The sequence below is a fragment of the Aptenodytes forsteri genome, unplaced genomic scaffold (genome assembly GCF_000699145.1).
Source record: "Aptenodytes forsteri isolate BGI_AS27 unplaced genomic scaffold, ASM69914v1 Scaffold132, whole genome shotgun sequence".
Lineage (NCBI taxonomy): Eukaryota > Metazoa > Chordata > Aves > Sphenisciformes > Spheniscidae > Aptenodytes > Aptenodytes forsteri.
Window position 1 is genome coordinate 42,976 of NW_008795520.1, and position 23,123 is coordinate 66,098.

General features: G+C 36.1%; 1 protein-coding gene across 2 annotated transcripts in view; it reads left to right on the plus strand.

The window, feature by feature from the left end:
• The window catches only part of AFDN (afadin, adherens junction formation factor), an 84,019-nt gene that overhangs the window by 39,683 nt on the left and 21,213 nt on the right, over positions 1-23,123 (plus strand). For both annotated transcript variants that reach the window (XM_009281753.1, XM_009281754.1), the window contains 6 exons: positions 893-979; positions 20,290-20,355; positions 20,514-20,587; positions 21,150-21,268; positions 22,280-22,474; positions 22,733-22,824. In XM_009281753.1, the coding sequence (XP_009280028.1) occupies positions 893-979; positions 20,290-20,355; positions 20,514-20,587; positions 21,150-21,268; positions 22,280-22,474; positions 22,733-22,824 (633 nt within the window). The remainder of the gene's footprint in view (positions 1-892; positions 980-20,289; positions 20,356-20,513; positions 20,588-21,149; positions 21,269-22,279; positions 22,475-22,732; positions 22,825-23,123) is intronic.

Consider the following 23,123-nt stretch of genomic DNA (forward strand, 5'->3'; position numbering starts at 1 on the left):
ATTCTGTTCTTCTGCCCTCCTTGGCACAGGACTGCTAGAAATCTCCTAGCTTACAAACTACTTGCTTTTCTAATACTTGAACTTAATCAAAAAGTGTTTGGTTTTTTTTTAAATTAATTTCCTTTGCTTATTTAAAAAGTGTTATGTTTTTTTTTTTTAATTAATTTCCTTTGCATATTTTTACTTTGTCATGGGTCTTGTGGAACTTGCAGTTAGCAGGTTTTAATATGGATACAAGCTAGAGTGCTTTAACTTATGTGCTTCAGCTGATGCAGACTGTGATGGCAACCTTTTGAGTAGAGAGAACTGGCAATGTTGCAAGGATATAAAAAAATTACTGGACATGTTTATGGGCTCGGGCTGTATTCAACTTAGAGTTTTCAGAAGTGAAAATTTTTGGAACTTTATTTCAAGGCTTTAACTCTGCCTTTGAAATTAATTGGCCTCTTAATATCTTTGCAGAACTATTATCTTCTAGATGTAGCACTAAAAACTGAGCTCCGTGTAGATCACCCTCACCTTTCTAATAGGGGCCTACTGAGTCTGAACTTCAGTTTTCATTAAAAGTTACTACGGTTTTATTTCAAATTGTGAATCATTAATAATCTCTTTACTGAATTAGAGAAGGAGAAACAATAGGTAGACTTCAAAGCTTCGGCAGTGTTCATAACACAGGTGTAGTACTTGATAATGTGAATCCATATTAATCAAATGTTAGCGATTCTACCTTTAAAATGGAGTACCAGACATATTATTTAGGGTGCGAGATCTTCTGCTGCACTAACAACTTAGTTTTGATTGTAGATGAACTATTTTGCGCAGTAATTTTCCTAGCCTGGCAGTGAATATGAACTCTTGTCTTTTTTCTTCTTTCCCCTTCCCTTTTTGATAGGCTCAGCCTTTGAGGAAAGAACCTGAAATTATCACTGTAACACTAAAAAAACAAAATGGAATGGGCCTGAGCATTGTTGCTGCCAAGGTATGGAAGTCAGTTTGTTTAAGTGTTTCTGAAAAAAGCTGGTTGCTTTTTTTTTTTTTCTTTATCAGCCTACTGTGGAAAATGTTAATGGAAAAATCTATTTCCCTTAAGTTTGTTGTGCTCATCATGTTGATCATACTTTTATTCTGGCTGGGGAATGTTTCCATAAAATACACAGATGTGACCAATACAAGATGAAACATAATATGGATGTAGTTATTATGACATTTAAGTTTAAACCTCTACTACAGGTTTATTCATTTTTCAGAGCCAAAAATTGGCAGTGTTATTAAATGGAATTAATAAACAGGCTTATTTAGCACTTCTGCTGAAAAGTAGTGGAAGTATCTAGGAAAAGAAAAGCAGTAAATATAAAGAACAAAATGTGTGGGTTTTTTTTTTTAATTTGATGAAAAAATAATTCAAATATATACAATAAAGTTTGTATACTTCCTGCTATAAAGACAACGCCTTATCTTTTGCACAGTGTACAGATGCATGTATGACTTCAGTTTTGCTTCTTCATAGTAGAGAGCTACAGCATATTAAGAGGCTTGGTGAAGGAGGGTGTACCTCTTGCCCTGACGGGCTGAAATTGTGGGTGTATGCTGCACTTAGTAGCACTAGATAGTAATGTATAGAATGCACATACAATTCCAGCCACCAGATGGAGGACTCCACTAGCTGGTTGATTTTGCTTTATTAACTGGGTCACATAGCAGACATAATCTTTGAGTTTTAAGCTTGTTATAAATTATTCAATGGTGATTTCCAAAAGTCCTTGTTGTAATTGTGGTGTACAACAGATAGAACAAGTCTTCCTCATGTCTTTTCACTGTGTAGTACATGAAACTTCAGAATGCTGTAGTCCTCCTTGGCACTTAGTACATGGGCTGAAAACATGATTGTTTTACTGCTTTTAAGTTACCTCACATAGTTAATTGCTTCTAAACAGCACTATTTTTTTTTTTCTACAACTTTGCTCATTTCATAGTCTGTTCTTGAAACAGTAATCTTGCACGGTATCAGCTTTTAAGATTTATTTCTGACATCTGTAGAGGAATACCAGGTGTAAGGTGTATGTTGCTAACAATCAGCAGTTATTGAGGAAACTATTCAGGATCTGAAAAATGTAACTCAGTATTCTGCTCTTATTTTGGTGGAATGGGTTAATAATCTGAGAAGAAAATACTAGATCTTGAGATATGCCAGATTAAATAAGTATCAGACTTCTGACTGCCATCTGCATTTCTGTCGAATGTTTCAAAATGTGCAGTGGGAATTTTTTTTTTTTCCACTTTAAACTGTGAAATCTGATTTCTCATGTAGAGAGAAGCAGGATATAATGAGGAAAAAGTTTCCCTTTTCACTGGAGCTGGCTGGCTTCTACAGGTTGTTTTAACAGCTGACACTTAACTTCCATTAGCAGTATGTAACAGTGCTACTGGTCAGTGTGTAAGCTTGACTGGAAAGTTTTTTACAAGTTATTTAACCAATTTCATTATTTCTTTAACACGTTCAGTGATGGAAGCAGCAGTCTTCATCTCAGCACAGCTGCAGAAACACTCACTGGTTCAGGCAGTAATTTGCATTTCATCTTGCTGCTGTGTGCCTGCCACAATATTGGAATTCTGATTTTAAAAAGGTTATGTCTTAAATCTTGATCTGAAATAAGCAAGAGGCAGATTTTTATTTTAGTTTCAGTGTACATAGAATAGAAACTTTTGCTTAATATGAAGTTAGCAGAATGTTCATTGGATAGAAAAAATCATCTCACATTAAGTGTTGAAACAAGATGCTGCAGTAGTTAAATAGAATTATTTTCAAGGGGTTATTTCAAGGGGTTCAAAGTTGCTTATTGTAAGTAATTAATAGCATGTTTTTCCCATAATAGGCTTCATAAAAACAACAGAGTAAGGAAGAATACACAGGCATTAATTTTCTCAATCTGGCCAGAGCAGAACAGATTAAAGAATTGAGTGAGTGTGACTGAGAAGCTAGCAATAGTGGGTGAATTTTTTCTTTCTATTCCTATCTTGTTAACCTTTACTAATATTTTTTCCAACATGTCTCAAGTCATGTATCTTTTACCAGCGTAAAAATTAAAATTCTCATTTTTTTTCCTTTGGCTGAGGAAAATGGAGGAAGAATCCAATAGACTACTTGTTAAAATTTTCTAAACATTAACTGGATAGAATACCTGAAATGAGAGGGAGAGGCAAGTGTGAGAATAGATTTAGGTTTTTCCAACTTCTTTATGGTAAAAGGTTGGCTATCAAATGCTCATATGAAAGTACCTTAGAGTTGAAGAAATGAAAGCTCATACTCAGTTTCAGAAATACACAGTTACTGCTGCCACGCACAGGATCCCAGTTTGATTGCTGACCCAATTACGTTTATTGAACTATTGGTTTCTAGAGTGCTTCAAAAGTGCTGTAATAAAAGAAGATGCAGTGGCTGTTCAACAGGTGGCCCTGCTCCAACCAGTGAAAGACAACCCTGAAACTATTCAGCTTTGGTTAGGAAAACAGTTGTGTTTTTCCTGTGGTGTGACAAAATAGTTGCTCTCAGTAACATGCTGTGAGAATGCCTTTGCATGTCAGTGCTGACCTGCCTTTTTTGTTAAGTCTTAATGGGCTCCTCGTACTTGTCACTGGCTTTGGATGAAGTTGGTTAAAATGTAGGTTGGTGATATTCTAGAGATGGATGAAATGGGCAGATGCTCAGAGATTGTAAAGAAAAATAATTCCTACTGGCTGCTTTTCTTCCTTCTACCCATTGCAAAAAATCTACGCTTTCCTAGTAATCTGTGCTCCCCTCTCAGGAAACGTCTAACAAATTCATCATTTGATAATTCTTTGAGTTTTTATTAGTTCACAGGGTTTTGTAGATAAAGAAAGTCTGTGCCAATTAAGAGTTTTTAATAGGGAAATTAGATACCATACCTTACATACCCCTTCCACACCAAATGTTCTGAATTACCAAGTGATTGTCATGCCTTCTCTGCTGCAGTTGAAAAAGATGAGTTGAAGCTAAGGTTATACAAGCAGAGAATTGACACATGCCTTCTGCTGCAATTGAAAAAGATGACTCGAGTTGAAGCTAAGGTTATACAAGCAGAGAATTGACACAACTCCCATTGAAATGCTGTACACCTGCTTATTCTTATGGTAGATGGTTTCAGTTTGTGATACTAGGTGATTGCAAACACATTGACATTAATGTCAAAACAAAACAAAACCAAAGGAGGTGAGTCAAGGAGTATATGAAAGCGTTAGGTCCCTGGGGAACCCTGTATTTGATCCTCTTTCCACCTAATGACAGGTAAAATGTTGAAGTGCTTTACTTCTAATGAAATAAAATACGAGTAGCTGTGAAATAGAAGTTTTACAGGCCTGCCAGCAGTGCCGGAGAGAGCAGAAATGCTGCGCATCACCTAGTTCACCTCACTTTGCTGTAAGGGTGTTTTCTGAGGCAGGACGGCCCCTTTGAGCAACCATGTAGTAAGCATGCATGCTACATGCAAACATACCAGAGAAAACAAGTTTAGTTACAAAACAACTGTTAGCTGCCAGAGCACTGCAAGCAGTGTTGTGTTTGTTTGGGGTTTGTTTTGGTTTTTTTAAGTTGGGAAAACACCTAACAGCATTTCTTGAACTGAATACTTTACACAGATTTTTATTTATATTTAAAGTTAAATTGTATAGCTTCAGATGTGATCCAAAAAGGTAACTTGTTGTTCTACCCTTTTGTAGGTGTTGCATGTTTTCTTACAGTAATACTCCTGTAGCTTTATTAGCAGTAGGTTTTGTAGTAGGTATATGGAAATGTAGTTGGTAGGAGTGGTCGGGCATCGGGAACAGTACTGCTTTTTGAGGTTGTGTGCAGAATTTGGTTGCTCTAACCCTGAAAGATGTTTTGATGTTAAAAGCTGCCTGACTCCCAACCACATTGCGGTTAAGTTTTTATGAAATCCAGATGATTTGGAAGCAGCGTGTGCATGCAGTTTACTTTAAAAATATATCGCTTTTTGGGGGCTTTCGCATGTGACTTCTTAGCCATCTGTGGGCCAGCACATTACTTCCTGTTTAATTTGGAGGTTTTTTGTCTCTTGTACAAAGGGTCTCCCTTTTTGTTTTTTCTAGCAGTTTTCAAAGTTTAATAAAGCCTCTAAAGTAAATGGAAGTCAGAACAGCATAACTGATTACGTAAGAGTCTGAATATTGTATTGGTTATGGCTGGTGTTGATAAACGCTACACTGTGTCATAGCATCCAGCTCCGAGTTATCTTGATGGGTATCTTGGAAAATCCAGCAGACTAGAGCAGTAGTTGCTGTTGAGGGCTGAAAGAGAAGTGGAGAATTGTTTTTTTTCTTTCAAGGATCTGTAGTCCCGGAGATCAAAATGTGGTTTTCTGTTGTTGGAAGAACAGAATCCATGGTAAGTCTGTTCAGGTTTCTGTTGGGACTGTTTTTCTCTGAAGTTTTAAATACTATCCCTGTACTTTTTCCTGCTCTCTTGCTTGTTTAAACCTGCCAGTAGTTACTTGTTCGTGTAGCAACAATGTAATACAGCATGCAGTTATAGTCAGATGTTAGTAGCTAACTTTCTAAAATCTAGAAAGAAAAAACTAATTTTTTAGCTTGTTCTTCATATGCAATTCTCAAATTTGTGGAAGTGACTATTAATATTTAAAGTTTCAGGTGTGATAACTACTGTTTTACTGTGGCAGAGCATGAATAGCATGACCTGTGATCTGTTTACTTGTCATATTAGTTGGCTTTAATCCAGGTTCCTCTAAAAGTCTCTTTTCCCCTTATAAAGTCTTAGTAGAATAATTAAAATTGACATCCCAAACAGTATATATGAGACTCTTAATACTCTGTAGACCCTTCTGAAAAGACCAGAACATGCAAATACGTTGCAGTTAGGATATCTTACGTTCAACACATTCACAGAGTAGAGCATTTAAATTCTCTTTAGATTGCTACTGCACAAAAGACAGGATTCTCGTGTTCTGCAAGAACGAGAGAGCAGGTTTTGTTGATTAATCTTTGTATGCTGGTTATATTCATTAGTATGCTACGATTTAGTTCTTTAAAGTGTGGCACACTTCTTCTTGCTCGGTCGTCTTTTATTAGTATAACAGAAAAAGTTACCTTAAAATATATACAAGCAACTTAAAATACATATTCATATGCCCCTACTGGCATATAAATCAGAGTGTATTTTCTAGGGTTTTTTAACAGATGGTCAGATTAAGTATCTTCATAGCGCTTGCTAAAACAGGATGAGATGGTGCTTAGGTGTTTCTTTTTTAATAGAAACATTTCAAACACTGAGTGTGACAGTTCATCAATAAATATTCTGGGGAAGGGGCTTACTTTTCCAAAAACAAGTGTGTGGCATCTTAACTGTAAAGAATTTATGTTATTTGGCAACCTTGATTGTTCTTAAAGTTTAATTATTCTAAGTTGCTTTATTTTCTAAACCGTTGCTCATAATTTTATATTTAACAGTCAATTTAAGGTGTTAAATTTAAGGAGGGTTTGAGACTACGAGGAATATCAATTTTGATGTTAAATTTTTCTGAAAGTTTGTTCTACAAATATATTATAGGTGATCTATGTAGAAGGAACAGGCTTAAACATTCATTTAAAAATCTTAATTTTTTTTTTCTTCCCCCAAAATTGAAAATTAGGTTTATAGTTAATACTGTTAACATAATATACAAATTTGATTCTCTCTACTCTGTGTTTGCAAATATAGACAGTTGATGAGATTTTTTTTTTTAACTGTTTGTTAGTTCTTTACTTGTGTTCCAGGTCTTCAGATTTCTTAAGATTTCAGATACCTCAGTATCTGAGGTTTTCTTGTGTCTCTGTCTTCTAAGTTTTTAAGGAAAATTTTGGCCCTTTCCTCCTGGTATGAATTAATTGAAATGTTTGAGTAAGAAGATTAGAACTTGTTTTGGTTTTTCTTTAATGTTTGATACTAGTTCACATCAGCGGTCTGAACTACTGATGTTGCCTTAACAGGCTTCTTAGGAGAAACTTAAAGTAAAAAAGTCGTATTTCTTTGTCATTTCCAGCACAGATTTCTCAGTCTCGCAGGAATAGGATAGTATACAAGTTGCCAGTTTAGTCTTCATTATGAATAAATAAATAGTTATGTGTTAGCAATTCGCCTGCTTCTTGTTGATTCATAACTTCCAGCGGGGTTTTTGGTTAAATTTTGGTACCTTGTAGACGTTCTATAAAATTTTGCTAATGCTTTCATGTGCTGTGTAAAAACTAAAGCTTATGCCAGCACAGCACGATTTTTCTTCTCGCTAGCTGTGAGACCGCAGCTCTGTTTTTGTCTTTTTTATTCACTTGTATTTAGATTGATACTGCAAATGGGTCACGCAAACATTTGTATTTAATGCCTTCCGGAACAAAGCGGCGTTTAAAATTCATGTGCTAGTTCCTCCTTGCACTAATACCTTCTGTATGCAGGCACTTGCTAACAAGCCCACAAAAGTGATAGTGCACATATGCTTTAGCTAGAATTCCTCTACCAGACTTCATTCAATTCTGGCACTTAAATAACTTCCAAAATTCCGTTTAGATACATGTTAATACAGCATTTTAATTGTAAATTTTTTACTCCTATTAATGAAAAAAAACTTTCAGAAGTTAACAAATTCTGTGTAGACTTTTTCCTGTATGAATAATGCTCTCAACTGGAGTAGAAATTTGGTGCTTAATAGTACATGATAGTGTGTGCACTGATACTGGATTAAGTTGTATCCATCTGAAACTGCAGAGCAGCGTTACGTGGAAGATTGTGCTGTGGGATTTTTTTCAGTTGTAATTTGTCCTTAGCTATAGAGCCAAGAGCCATTTCTTCGAAAAAGTAAAGAGATATAGGGTGTTTTTTTTCCCAAAATAGATTGCTCAGTATGTCTTGCCTGTGAAGTCCTATCCACAGTCCTAATTAAGCTGAGGCATTAGTTGAGAGTTGCCTTAACAGGGAAGAGCATGTCAGAATCTGCGATACAACTTGTAGATTGGTACATCACTCTGAATAGCCCTTAGTGTGTCACTGCTCATAGAGTATTTATAGCAAGCGTACATTAAAAAGTTAACCCTTGCTTGGGGAAACAGAGCTCAAGCAATATGTTTTCCTTGAGTTCAATGAAAGATTTTTCCTTTGAAACAAAACAGAAACAGAATCAAATAGGTTCATGTATTTAATTTCTTTTGTTAAAAATTGAGTGCTTTTATGCATTTGTAGCATATCATATGAATCTTAAGTTGCAGCATTTATAATTAATAAAAGAGGCTTCTTTTTCAGAAAGGTTAAGAAAGACTAATGAATAAAACTTGCTTAGTCTTTTATGAATGTCGTATATGAAGCGTTTTCCCTTTACTTACCAGTTTTCCCGTTTCATGAGAGCAAGAGTAAAGCACAGTTAGGTAGGAACTGTTGCATACTGGATTCCAGTTTCAGAATGAGACTTTAGGCCAATTGCTTTAGCTACTTTGTTTAGTTGCTTTGGTTTTCATCAAAGAAGGTATCTTTTAGAAGCACTCAATTTCCAGAGTGTGAGAGAAATCAGGTGTTACAAAATGATATACTTCTAGCACAGAAGACACTACAGCTATTTGTGTCAGCATGCCTGCTTTCCATGTTTATCTGATTGCCTTATTAAGGTTTCTGAATACCATAATTTGGGTGTTTTGTTTTTTTTTTTTTAAAAAGACTACATCTGCACAAGACTACAGTACCGCATATTTTGTTAATGCTGTTTCAGGAAGTCTATTGCAGAACATCCTGGGTTCTTTGGTCTTTTATCTCCTGGGAGAAGCATGCTTTAGGAAGATAGAGGGTATATTCACTTGCTTGCTTTGTGTGCAAGTCAATCTTGATTGCAAACATTCCTTTATAAAAAAGTAACAGGTAACCCTTACTCTTTAAAGAGAACAACAAAACTCTTCAGTCCTTTCTGTATACTCCTTTTGAGGCTATTTGTAAATAGAACTTCTGGATACACTGGATGTAAAGTTGTCAGATGCTTCAGAGTCCCGTGATACTGTACTGCTTGCAATCTAGCTTTTTTCCCTCTGAATAGTAAGACACTTATTTTTCATCTGTTTTTTCACTCAGTGCAACTTAAAGCTACAACAGAATTATTCACAGGCCAAGAAACATCAGGCATTTAACATCTATGAACAATGTTGATTGTCACCAAAGTTAGAATCTCCACTGCCTGTTTCGTTTAATTGGAAGTGTTTCATCCACTTGTGACTGTAGTTTGTCCAACTCCAAAAATGTTTTGTCGTCTGTGTGTCCCGTTCCCCCCGCCCCCGAGGAGAATTTGAGAGGGGAAAGCAGAAGTTTACATATGTGGAGCATGGGTCAGTTTTAAAATTCTTTTAAAGTCAGGCTACAACATGACTCATAGCAGCTGTAGCCACAACTAACAGACCAGTTTTACATACATTAGGCTGGTTCACCTCATTTATATTTGGAAATTATATAGGGCATGCTATGAAGTATTTTGTCTAACGATGACAGATTTCCAGAGTCTCTACATTGGTCCTGAGGTGGCCGAGGCCTTTGCTTCCTCTGACAAAGTGGTTTTTTTCTGATCTTCAAGTCCAGAGAAGTTTGCCCTCATTGGAGGCAGGTCCAGTAGCTACAAAGTTGGTCTTTCTCATTCCTCTGGGCTGACAGCAAGTGGTTCAGTGAGTCGTAGATGTAGTATGTTTGGTACAGAAAGTAGACAAATATGTACTTGTCCAGATACAACCTACAAAATGCATGCAGCTTTAGGGAATGTGAGTGTTTGGGTGATCAGAAACCTTTGCTTTTGCTTCCTAGAGAGCACATTTGTAAACTGGCTGCATAGTTTAGTAAACTGGTATTCTTTAAAATGCTTACAAGCTTGGGTTATTTAAATGCTTCTAGACTAATTATGTGCCAGAGAGGTCAGACTGAGACTTGATTCTGTTGCATAAACTTGCCTTTAAGGATGTTTATAAAACTTACAGAGATCTTCTATGAAAACTTAAGAGTCTGGAATCAGAATTAGCCTTGATAAAAATCAGTAAAATCAACTGTGGGCATAGGCAGATAAAAGATTTCAGCCTGATGGCTGGTATCAGGCTTGATAACTACATTTCTGCCCTGTTTTGTTTAAAGACATTTTAGTTGCAGGGATTCATTCTGTTTTTAAACAGTTTCATTTTTATAAAATACAACAGAAACTTAACAAAAAAGACCGACTTGGGGAAACAGTGTCATCCTTGAAATGTTACGAGAGATACCACGTCCTAATATTTCAGCAAGGTATATTTGTGTATGTATATACATACACATATATGTGATTTCTACATTACTAAAATGAAATCTTTTTTAATGTTTGCATAATTATGGAAAATCCAAGAAAGTCTTGAAAATTATTTTTAAAAAATCTCCGATGGTTTATGTGAACCATGGGGCTGTTTTGACATGTGATCTTGGTATCTGGAGCCACTTAAATTGGAATATTACTTTGAAAAGGTTGGTAACTGTATGACACTTTTTTGTGGATTCAGTCAAGCTATAATTGGAGAGTGAAGGATACCTTCGCTTCAGGACTACTTTCTCACATTGCTATTTATGTGAAGCTTGAAACCATTTAAATATTCATGTATTTAAAACAGAAATCTTCAAATCAGTATTGAAAGGTCACTAGGAAGACTTTCTTGCATTTTGTGTAAATAAAAGTAGTTTTTAATACATGTAACATTTTAAAAAACCTTGTTATTCAAGTGTATTTTTTTTTCTTTAATCAAACGTGATTCTGCCAGTCTTAATTGGAAGCTGTTCTTCGCTCCGGTTTTATTGGAGTGATAAACACAGTATGTGAAGCTAGACAGGTACGGGCAAATGATGGTTTAGAACAAGTAATGACAAGACCTTACTGTTAATTGTCTGGAGCATTACCGGTTTGGTTAGGTGCCGTACTTGCAGATATGTTTTGCAGATGCATAGTTTTTCCTTAATTACTTAATACTAAATTTCGCTGTCATTCCTAACAACTGGAAAAGTGAAAAATAGTTTTCGTGGTTTTAGTTCTAATGATAGGTATTAAAATCACTAGGTCATCCTACAGATCTACTAAAACTGCAAGAATATTACTAACCTCACAGAAAGTACAGGTAGTTTGTCATCCACCTAAGCTAGTTGTGGGGCATGATGTTTGAGGATGGGAGTAGATTCACTGTTAAGGGGTTATCACCTCGTCAACAGGTGGACCTTCATTCCCACTCTGATACCTTTACACTGGGGTACTGGTGGGGCTGCATGGTGTCTCAGCTCCTCCAGCCCATCACACCACTGGCAGCAGGTCCCCACGAGGCGAGGCATGGCATGGGTGGCTCACCTGGGAACGCTGCTGCGTATTGACGCTCACTAGAAGGAGCTGCCTGTTGCTTCCACTGTGCCGTTATGGCTGCTTGTCCAGGCAAATAGCAAATGGGAAGGAGGAGCAGGCGGGATTTCTTCTGCCTGCTTTTAAAGCTTCTGTGGTGACTGAATCACCAGCTCGTGAGCTAGCTGTGATGTTGCCATTAGGAAGACTCTATCTGATGTTCCTGTTCTTCAAACTGCTGCTTTATATACAGTTGCGCTATATGGCATGCTCCGATTTTATGGCTGATGTAATGTACATGAGCCAGATTTTCCTGTGTGTGTTACTGACAAGGAAGTCTTATAAAACTCATCTTCTAACATAGCAACACTAGCAATAAAATCTGTTCTCCTTAAATCTTTTCTTTAATTCTGTCATTTTTATTAACTCATTACTACTGTAGTCTTGTACATCCTCAATTTTACACTCTTCTGATGTAGGAGTAGTTGTTTCTTTTTTCAGATCAGTGTAGTTTATCTCGTTCTTTTCCTTACTGGTTTGATTACTCCATAGAAGTGGCTGGGGGGTTTTTTTTTTTTCTGCCTCTTCTATTTCTGTAGTTCTCGTAGTAAGTTTTAAAGCAAATGCAGTATTTTGGGCGCAGTCCTGTTAGAGCAAGGAGGGGCTTGCAAAAGAACGCTAACTGTGCAAACAAGTATGGACTACTGTACACTGATGTTGTTGCTTGATAGATGTCCCAGATGATAAGTGGATGCGATGGAAAATGACTTGTTTCTTAAAGCAAAGCAGTATTTTGGGCGCAGTCCTGTTAGAGCAAGGAGGGGCTTGCAAAAGAACGCTAACTGTGCAAACAAGTATGGACTACTGTACACTGATGTTGTTGCTTGATAGATGTCCCAGATGATAAGTGGATGCGATGGAAAATGACTTGTTTCTTGTTAGGCTGTCTCAAAAGCTGAGGTTAGATTGCATTACCCAGCTTGGTCCTTTGGCTTCTTTAACATGACAGAATTTTTGTAGCTAAGCAGAGAAACATACCAGGTTTAAAAGGGGCAAATGCCCACTTGGACAACAGGTATGAAATCTTTGCATACCTCTGTCTGCCATAAATCTTAGTTAGCTGAACATATTTTTGTATTTTTTTTCTTTTGACGCATTAAATGCGTGATTGACTTTGCTGTATTGTATCAACTTCGTTTCCCTTCCATGCTCCTGCTCCCCGTGAATATCCAGATTTTTTTGAGGTTGCCATCTCTGTGACTTGAAGAGTGGAAATCCCATAAATAAACCTAATATTTGGGGGCGGGGTGTTACTTTCTTCACCTTCCAGATGCTCTTTTAATGAGGGAATCTAGTGTTGGATGACTTTTTTTTCTTTTTTCTTTTTCTTTCCCCCCCTTGCCCCATGTCAGTGCCGTCACTCTTAAATATATTGTATCAGCGTTCTAGAGATTGAAGTTACACTGACCAGAATTGCCAAAATAGCTCTTTTACTTTGAGGATCGCCATAGTTGCATGAGTTTTCAGAACTTTTCTAATCTTTCAGGCCCTTCAGGAAAGTCGTTCAGTCAATTAATTTGTTCATATATTCAGTAAATACTTTACTAAATTCCTTTATATCTGGTGATGTGTCCTGGGATACTAGATTATGTTTTTCTAGTTGTCCTACTGCTTATTTAGAAGACATTTATAAATGAAAGTTTACAGAGTTTTTGTTACTTCTTAATTTCCCATTAAATTCCCATACTTAACAAGTACTTTTAATAGGGAATGTATATTTATAAAACCATATATGTCTATATATATATCAAGATCATTTATATTATACATGTAATAAAAAAATTTAAAAAGTTGTTGTGTCTCAGGTGGGATTTTAATGTTGACCCTTTTTTGTTGGCGCCAGTCTGTCTGAATTCATTAATCTAAGAGAGAGTTTTTTGAAAGAGCTGAAAGCTCTTGCTGAAGTTGCAGCTGGTTAACTGTGCTTTGCTCTGCAGTCTTTGGTCGTGTTTTGAGAATAAGTTCTGTTGATATTGTAAATGTATTGGGGTTTTGGGTTTTCTTGATTCCGTGTGATGGAGGAATGATAAAACATGCTCTGAAACAAATGATAACTACTGCTAATTTTTCTCTCTTACACATGTAAGTTACTTCTTTCTTGTTCATGAAATCCTCTGCTATTTTAGTATTTATATGTGTTACTTTGTAGTTTGGGAGTATAGTCTGCAATTTTAGTTTATTCTTCTAACAGGTCAGGGCTTTTTGCTTTGAAAATAATTGATTTAGGAAGTTTCATAAGTATTTTATAAAATAGTCAATCTTTAGGTACTTGTGTGGGCACATATTCATTCCATGTGCAGACTTTGTATGCAGAAGATTCAGTGTCAAGTCATATGTAGGGTCTACCCAGACATTTGAGAAGGTCCCTTGTCAATTCAACTACAAATCACCAGAAAAATAAGTGTCTCTTGTTATTACAGATTGGAATGTAGCTGAACATTGTTGAACAGTGCTTACACTAAACTAGGGCCTAATGAGTACCACTTCAATAATTTGACGTTTTCCTTTAATTTCAAAAGAAGAGTTAGATTTGCATGGACTGTGCAACCCATGACCTATGAACAGTACTAATGTGAAACTCCCAACAATCATCGTCATCCAAACATGTAATAAACTTAAGCCTCTCTGTGTTTTATCTCCTTGCTTTTATTTATATCCTCAAGTTGTAATTTTAGACTCCATCTTGTAAAATTTTTCTGAGCATGTCTTTGTTCTGTGATAAGAACTATTTAAAACTAGGCTACTATGACAAAAATAAAGTTAGTCCTCTTTTCTTCTGTCCCACATTAAGTATTGTAATACAGAGTATGTGGGCCACACAGATGCAGTAAAACCAGATCTAAGGGAAACAGAACTTCTGATGAGTTTTAATTGCTGGATTTATTGGTAGCATTTCATACCTCGGTGTCTTGCTTATCCTCTTGACTTGTAGCTCCTTTTATTCTTGCTCTGTTTCTTGGAGGAGAACTCATTGTTTATGTACTTTTTACAAGGTAGTCTGGTCAATTAAACAAATATTTTCCCATACATTCTCTTCTTCATTTAGATTTAGGATAAAGACCTGAGTTACCATTCTAAGCAGACTTCTGTATGCAGAAGTATCCTGTGTTTGCCTTTACCTCCCAAGTAGGATTAGAAGATCTATTAAAATTCCATCTAAATGCGAGAGAATGTACCCCACTGTCATAGAATTCCTGCAGCAACCTGTAAGTCATAGCAAATTCAGGATTAATTATTCTCATACTCTGACTAAACTTAAGTGCATGCCAAACTTGGAAGTGCAATATGTTAACATCTTTCAACTTTTGCTGTTTTAAAACATTAAATTACTTCTTAAGATAAGTGTAACATGATAAAAAAAAAAAACAAACCCTTTATACAGGTATTGCGTCTCATGCAAATGCGTGGCTTCATTCTGAGTACTGGACCTAATAATTTTCCTCAGTTTCCCACATGTGTTGGCTATGTACATCCATCTTAAAGATGAATAAGCTCAAGCATGGAGAAGGTTATTTTCAGGAATCTTTTGATGTTTTTACTCAGAGAGCTAATTAAGCTTCCTGGAAAAAAATGGGGACATTTTTATCCTATTGAGTAATTACCTCAGTAAAGGTGTTCTGTTTGGTTTTTTTAACAGGATGTATTTACTTCAACTCGAGATACGCTATTCATCTCCATCCCTTGCTAAAGTTAGGATGATTGGAATTTTTTATGTTTAGGAGGGGAATGGGTCGGCCTTGGCAAAGCTGGGAAGTGTCTTTTGGGTGCGCTTGCCATGCAGGCTATAAAAAGCTTAAAATGAAGATGAACTTCAAATGTTCGTAACAATTTATTTTCCCTATGTGTAGTTTGCTTCTCTGTGTGGGGATCTGTATCTTATGTGGCTTTTTTGGTTTTGCAATTGTTTTGGGACTCGGCTTCCACTAGAATACTGTTACTCTACAGACACTGCTCAGAGCTGCTTGACAAGTCAATAGGTGACCTATGATAGAATTTAGGAATTTGAAACGGTTTAAATATTGGGTTAAAAATCACACTATTCACCAAATAGTGGAGTCTGAGGCTGCAGCAGAGAAACACTGATTATTTTATGTCGTGCTGTTTTAACCCATTTGGGAATTACTTGGGCAGTGTTTAAACTGAAGTATTCTCTGTTAGGCCAAACTCCGTTAGTATTTTTTTGTATTGCTCATTAAAAAGAAGATTTTCCTACTGGAAGTTCACAGGTGTGGTCTAAACATGGGTAAATTGTTCTTATGTTTAAAAGATGAACAATTCCTGGCTCTTATTTTCCTTCTTAAAGAGGGCTTTTGGGTTTCTAGCAGTAAAAAGTCCAGTTCAGGGTCTGGTGGTTTTGGGGGTTTTGTAATTGGCTTTATATATATTCGAGAAGATGTGCTGTAGGTTAATTAATCTTGGGGGAATAAACCATCTTTTTATGCTTACTACATTCTTGCTTTCCACAGTCATCTAACTTCTCTACAGTTGTGTTCTTCTGTTCGGACTAACAGCTTTACAGATACACATGCTTTTGTTGTTCAGGATTGGAGAAAATAAAGTGAACTGACAAGAACCTTACTACTGTTATTGATACACACATGTCATTGCTCTGTTTTGTGGGGGAATAGTTTTAGTTATGTTGACCTTCACATTCCTTTGAAAGAAAAGCAGGTTAATAAGCAGTGTACAAAGAAACCTGTTTCATTGTAATGCCAGTAAACGATAGGACAAAAATCCATGTGGTGCGTATGAGAGTTTCGCTCACTTTGGAGTTTAGTATGCATGTCTAACCACGTATTAACATCTTTTTTGTGTCCTTAATAACTGTACATTTCCTTCTAATGCAGTCTCCTGGAAGGTGGAAATGAAGCAAAATTAAGTATGTTTCAATAGAAATTAAGAATTTGGATTCAAATTACTCTAAAGCATAGGGTAAAAGTTGAAGGAAGATGATGAGTTAACTTTGAGGATGTTTACTGAGAGGTCTTCCCAAGCATAAGTGAGAGCACAGGCACATTAATTGTGAGAAACATATTAAATGGCATGTGAAGTAGGCAGAGAAGGAACTCATTTGTCCTAATAATACGTGAGTAGATGTGGTAGCTGATAAAGATTTTTTGTGTCATCTGAATGGAGATTTATTTTAAAATCATTTTTTATGCTTTCAAAATTCATCAGTTTTGTATTAAGTGAGATGACTTGGAGCTAACACATCTGCTTGTAACTTCTCTTAAAAGAACAGGAAAGGGATTGACAAACTGTATAGGCTTCATAAAAACGTTAAAAAAGAAGGAACAAAGAGTAAAATGTCAACTCCTTCAAATCGTAATGAAAAATTACTGTAAGGCTTAGAGTATAAGAACAGTTACACTCAGAGCAAAAATCCGTCTGATCTGGTATCCTCCAGCTGTGGGGTATTTAGCCAAGGAACATAACAAAACAAGTGTAAGATGGTTCCTCCTAGTTTCTAGCTTTCTGTAATTTCAGAATTTCCTTCAGAATGTATTATACCTGTATCATTTTTTCTGAAAGCCCTTGAAGGGCCATACCATGAATCTGTGATCTTTTTTGTGCATGTTTACACTTTGGCATCTACAGCAGTCTTGTTCCTGGCAGTTTCTCAGTTTAATTATGAAATCCTATGGAAAATGTTCTCTTTTTTGTTTTTGGTTTTTTTTTTTTTACTTTTTAAAATATGCTAGCTGATAGCATGAATAAGAAAGCTTTGTCTGTTGGCTGATTAGAGAGATGATAAATAATCCAATCTGTGCCACTCATAATCCCATAGACCTTCACTTCCTTGATTGTTGCTAAGCTGAGGAGTCCACGTCTATTTAGTTGGTTCTCTCAAGGAAGCTATTCCATGTTTCTGATCATCCTTCTTATCCTCTGAGCCTCAGACTAATCAGAATTATAAACAGTTTTCTAAGTGTGAACATTTTTAGATGTTTGGTGACCATGGTGGTTTCTGTTTTGTTTGTTCTTTTCTATTAGTTCTGTTGGCTTCCAGATATTTGAGCTGATATGTGAAGCCGGCTCTGAAAACAGTGACTAAAAAGATCTTTCTTGAGGAGTTAAACCCAGTTTAGAAAGTATTATATGGATCTTTCTGCAATTGCAAATGTTTATCTCATCGCTATCTGCAAACCAGTGCATATATCATGGGCTTAAACAGAAGGTTTTGACTTCATTTAATGTGCAGTAACAATCATAATCAGGCATAAGAAAGGTGATATGTGTGGATATAGTGTGTCTAATGTAATTTATGAGTACCAAAGTCACAATCCCAAAATTGTAATATGTGCACTGTTTAAAGTGGCCATGCTCTTCCAAAGGCTTGCTGGTTTTTACGTAATCTTTGACTGTATTAGGCAGATCTGTGATTCACTGGACCCAAGGGGGATGAGATTCTTGCTAGCATCCTTTGAAGTTAGGACTGAATAAAAGCAACATCAATCCCAAGTGGCTTCAGAGTATATAAACCCAATCATCTTAATTTTCAGTTCCCAACAAGGGGAGGTAGTAACTGGTTCTTCCAACAGTGCCCTGGTGGGGACCAGTCCCTTACAAGGCTGGAGCATTACTTCACATTTGGACCAATGAAATACTCTTTCCCCCCATTATTGTTCCAGTGTTCAGCATCATGTGATCCTTCTCCAACCCTTGGTTTTAACTTACCTGATAGATTTCCTATATGGCAAATTTAGTTATGTTATTGTTTGCCCTTTTTCTGGAACACTTATGCGCATGGTGAACAGCACATTCATTCAGGGCTTCTCTGATAACTTCTATTTCTTACGAAAATGAGTAACTTCCTATCCATTGTTGAACCAGTTATTAATATACAAGGACAAGTTCCTTCTTATGCCTTGTCACCTTCAAGTCTTGAAGAACTCCTGGTAAGAGATCTTGCCACATGTATCCTGGAAGTCTAGGTGTTCTGTCAACCAGATCATCCTTCCCCCTGTGCTTCTCGGTTGCTTGGGGAAAAAAGGAGATTTGTGAAGCATGGTTTCGTTTTTCACTCTGTTTATCTAGCTGTCTTCTGACTTGTATCTCTCATAACTTTAACTGATTTTTCTGGTATAAAGTTAAAAATATTCTGCAGTTACCTTGATGTTTCTTTAGAGCCCTTTAAAACAAACAAAAGTAACTAAACTTCTTTAAAAATTGCCCTTATATTCTTTCCAGACAAAGAAAGTGTCCTTACTTCAGTTATTTATTGCATATTTTTTCTTTTTTTTAAGTACGACTTAAGCAATTATGAAAAATTTGGACATGTAGAATGTTAATCTGGAATCATGGGACTCGAAGTAATTCCTTTTCTGTGGCTTTTGAGTAAACATTTGGGATTAACGCAAGATTTAATGAATAAAAACTAAGTCCTTCACCTGTTTAGAAACCCATCTGTAACATTAGCTTTTGAATAATCTTCACCTTGAATTTTATTTTACTTTATTATAATGGTGGGAGCAATGAATGCTTTGCTGCCAAAAGAAGGGGGGGCAGAAGTTGCATATTCAATATCAAAGCAACTTGGGGGGTTATTTTAGAAAACGACGTTCCATTAAAAACTTAGCACTCTTCTTCCAAGTGACTTGCAGAGTGAAACAGCACGGTTTGCCATAGTAGATAACGAAATCACAAGTAATTGTCCTACATTGTAAGTGACGATTTCAAGGTTTGCGATACTAACATTTAGACTGATCTGTGTGGTGTCTTGTAAATTGGAGCATGTGGATGATGCAACAGCATGGCTTGAATAGATGCTTATGTTCTCTTGTCTTGAACCTGTTGGTTGTCTCGCAGTAAGTTCACTGTTATGGGAGCAATAATGCTTTGCTGCCAAAAGAAGGGGGGGCAGAAGTTGCATATTCAATATCAAAGCAACTTGGGGGGTTATTTTAGAAAACGACGTTCCATTAAAAACTTAGCACTCTTCTTCCAAGTGACTTGCAGAGTGAAACAGCACGGTTTGCCATAGTAGATAACGAAATCACAAGTAATTGTCCTACATTGTAAGTGACGATTTCAAGGTTTGCGATACTAACATTTAGACTGATCTGTGTGGTGTCTTGTAAATTGGAGCATGTGGATGATGCAACAGCATGGCTTGAATAGATGCTTATGTTCTCTTGTCTTGAACCTGTTGGTTGTCTCGCAGTAAGTTCACTGTTAACAGTGCTTTCAAAATTTAGCGGAATATTTTGAGGCAGATGTTTATGAACAAAATTGCATGGTGTTGCAGTAGACTTTTAAATACTGGCTCTGTCAACTCTAAAAGACTTATTAATTATAATGTCTACTCTACTTATTTACTGTAAAACCAGAGACACTCTTTGTTCCTTTACACTAGCTCCTTTACAGTCCTAACAAATGTAAAAAGCATTTCTACTCCTTTTTCTTGTAATCTGCAATTTACCTTGTTTCATTTGGGTATTAGCAAGGGAAACAGTGCAGTCTTTTGGAACATAATACATAGAGGTATAAACAATAATAACATGCATGTAAAAGTGCAAATAAGTATTTCTTATTAGAAGGGGATTAGAACAAACTTACAGAGTATAAGTTTTAATGTATTTTCTTTCTTATTCAAGCTTGCATTAAGACCGAATATTCTTTGCTTCTAACAATGCTTTCAGGTTCAATAGGCCTAATATTAAAATTTTCTTTTGACTTTAAGTGAATGTAACTCTTTTCTGTATAATTGTTTTTTTCCAGCTTGGGAATATATTAAAGTAGTGAGAACTTAGAGGTTTGCCTAGCCATGTAAAATTCTGATTAACACTTGTGGAATGCTTAAGAGATCAAGTATAAATGGAATAAATTAATGCCTCTTTCTCTGTAGGGTGCTGGTCAAGACAAACTTGGAATATATGTCAAGTCTGTTGTGAAAGGAGGTGCTGCAGATGTGGTTAGTAATATTCTTAAACATCAGAAGTTCAAAGGTAGAAAGATCCTTTGGAAATGCTTTTAAATCCTTTGTTTACTAGTACGTGTGAATAATTGTTTGAATTTAGACCGTGTAACCGCTGGTGTATGAATTTTCTTCTCTCTTGAATATGTATGTAGGATGGTCGTCTGGCTGCAGGGGATCAGTTGCTCAGTGTGGATGGTCGAAGTTTGGTGGGCTTGTCCCAGGAAAGGTACGGAATGCTTTCCTTGGGTGTCTTTACGTGAAGAAAATGCTAGAGTAATAATGTACTGAAAAGGGCTGAAGCTCGTTTTTTGGTTTGGGTTTGGTGTGTTGCTTTTTGTTTGTGGTTTTGTGGGTTTTTTACATGTTGGGTTTTGTCTGGGCTTTTTATAACTGCCTATGAATAACCTTAGTAACAAGTTCAACTGTTCGCGTAGTATTTTCTGTATATGATATGGGTTATCTATATAGAAGAGATTGTATTACATGTTTGGACTTTAGTTTTGAGCAAACTTTATTTAGCTCTAATTTTAAATCTGACCTTTAACTGCAGAAATTGGAAATAGTACTTGCTTGTAGGTGTTGTCTGTTTAACAAGCGTATCGTCTAGTCATCATCATCTAATTTTTTTCAAAGTGATTTTTAAGTACTAATCAGAAGGAGTGTTTTGTCAAACAAAAGATTACTAGAATAAACGTGAGCAATCATGACATACAAACTGATAATAAGGAGAACTAAGCAATACAATGCCTAATTTTATTTTGTTTTATTTGCTTTGGCTTTTATTGCAGGGCAGCAGAACTTATGACTAGGACAGGTTCTGTAGTAACACTAGAAGTAGCAAAGCAAGGAGCAATTTACCATGGCCTGGCAACCCTGCTTAATCAGCCATCCCAAATGATGCAAAGAGGTAAAAATGCTAATATTATTTATGTTGATAACAGTTTTATAAGTCTTAGAACGCAGAAAATATAATACTTCACAGTAGCTTGCCAAATATTGCCAAAACATTAAATCAGAAAAGAAACATAATTGCACAGAAACGAAGCATTTCCTTTCCTATCAAAAGTTCATCTGTTTTTAAATATTGTTTGACATTATGCTAGTCTAATCATTAATAGATGCTCTGCATATGTACCTTTTAAAAAATTAAATGATGCATTTAAACACAGTTCTGGTTTGAAGTAATTTTTTATTTTAACAAATGGAATATAATTAATACAAAGGGTGTTAAACTTAAAGGCAATTTTAATCCCTTTCATAAAAGCTTCTCTCCTCCTCTCAGAATATGACTTCCTTGAAACCAAAGAGTGCAATGCAATTACTAAGAGAAAAATAACTAGAAGCCCCTGGAACATGTTTTAGAAATACTGAAATGTATCTTCTTAAGTTTCTGTGTCTGATCGTAAGAAGTTCTTGGATGTTTCTCCAATGTTATATTTTATCATCCCACTTCAGTGAACTAGCAAAAGACATATTTAAGTCTTATGTAAAATAATGTTGTAAAGGAAATAATTTTGTAAAGGAAGACCTTTTCTACATACAGGGTAGTACTACAGTATAGAAAAGAATGGGTTAAAAGAATAAATCCTTATTATCACAGTTTACAACACCATCCCAGATGCCATATGCCTCTTGAGAGTCAGCAAGAGACTTTTCAGTAAAGCATGTTTGGCTTTTCCAAATATTGTGGTACCTTTTCAAAAGCTCTTTTGAAGCATACAGATCAAAGGAATCCTGTATAGTTGATAGAAGAGTGGGATTGTGTATCTGAAGAAGTAAAGATTTTAAAATCTAGCATTTGCTTTACTGGGAACTCATTTTTAATTATAAATGCAAGGTAGCTCTGGTTTGAAAAAGAATATGCTAGACAGTAGTTAATATAAGTGGAAGGGGGAAAATACATATCCAACTGTTACAGTTTCTGACCGCCGTGGCTCAGGTAAACCCCGACCAAAGAGTGAAGGTTTTGAGCTGTATAATAACTCCACTCAAAATGGGTCACCCGAGAGCCCTCAGCTGCCGTGGACGGAGTACAGTGAACCAAAGAAGCTGCCAGGGGATGATAGATTAATGAAGAACAGAGCCGATCATCGCTCCAGTCCCAATGTAGCAAGTAAGTAAGATTATCCTTCTTTTAGGGGTAGGTGCCTCCTCCACTAGTTTTAGAGGCTGTTGAATTCAAAAAGGGGATGAGTGTTTTTAAAAATGCATAAAGTTTAAAATGCCAACGTAACAGTGACATTTGGAGCAAGCCTCCTGTTAGAACTGTTCAAAGGAAAAATCATAGTTATTTTGTGAATACTATTATTTTATGAAGTTATGTAAATTATTATTAACAGTCATGTAAATGCTTCCTTTAACTTTCCAACAGATCAGCCTCCAAGCCCCGGGGGAAAGAATGCTTACGCATCTGGAACTACCACCAAAATAACCTCAGTCTCTACTGGAAATCTTTGTACAGAGGTCAGAAGTGGCAAGCAAAGTGCTGGCTATTAAACTTTCCTTAGCTATCAATAGCATCACTGTGCTTGAGTCAAACCAGTGTCTTAACTATTTGAACATAATGCTGGTGCTAGTGATTGGGTGGGGGTTTTGCTTATTACAGCAAATGAAAGATTGAGACAGCTTTGAGTGATTTTATTAAATTTTGTTCATGAAGTTGTCTTTGTGATTTCTTAGGTTTGTACAATATTGCGTACTTTGTTTTCAGACCATAAAACCACGAGTCATAACCACAATTATATTTGACACTAGACAACCTT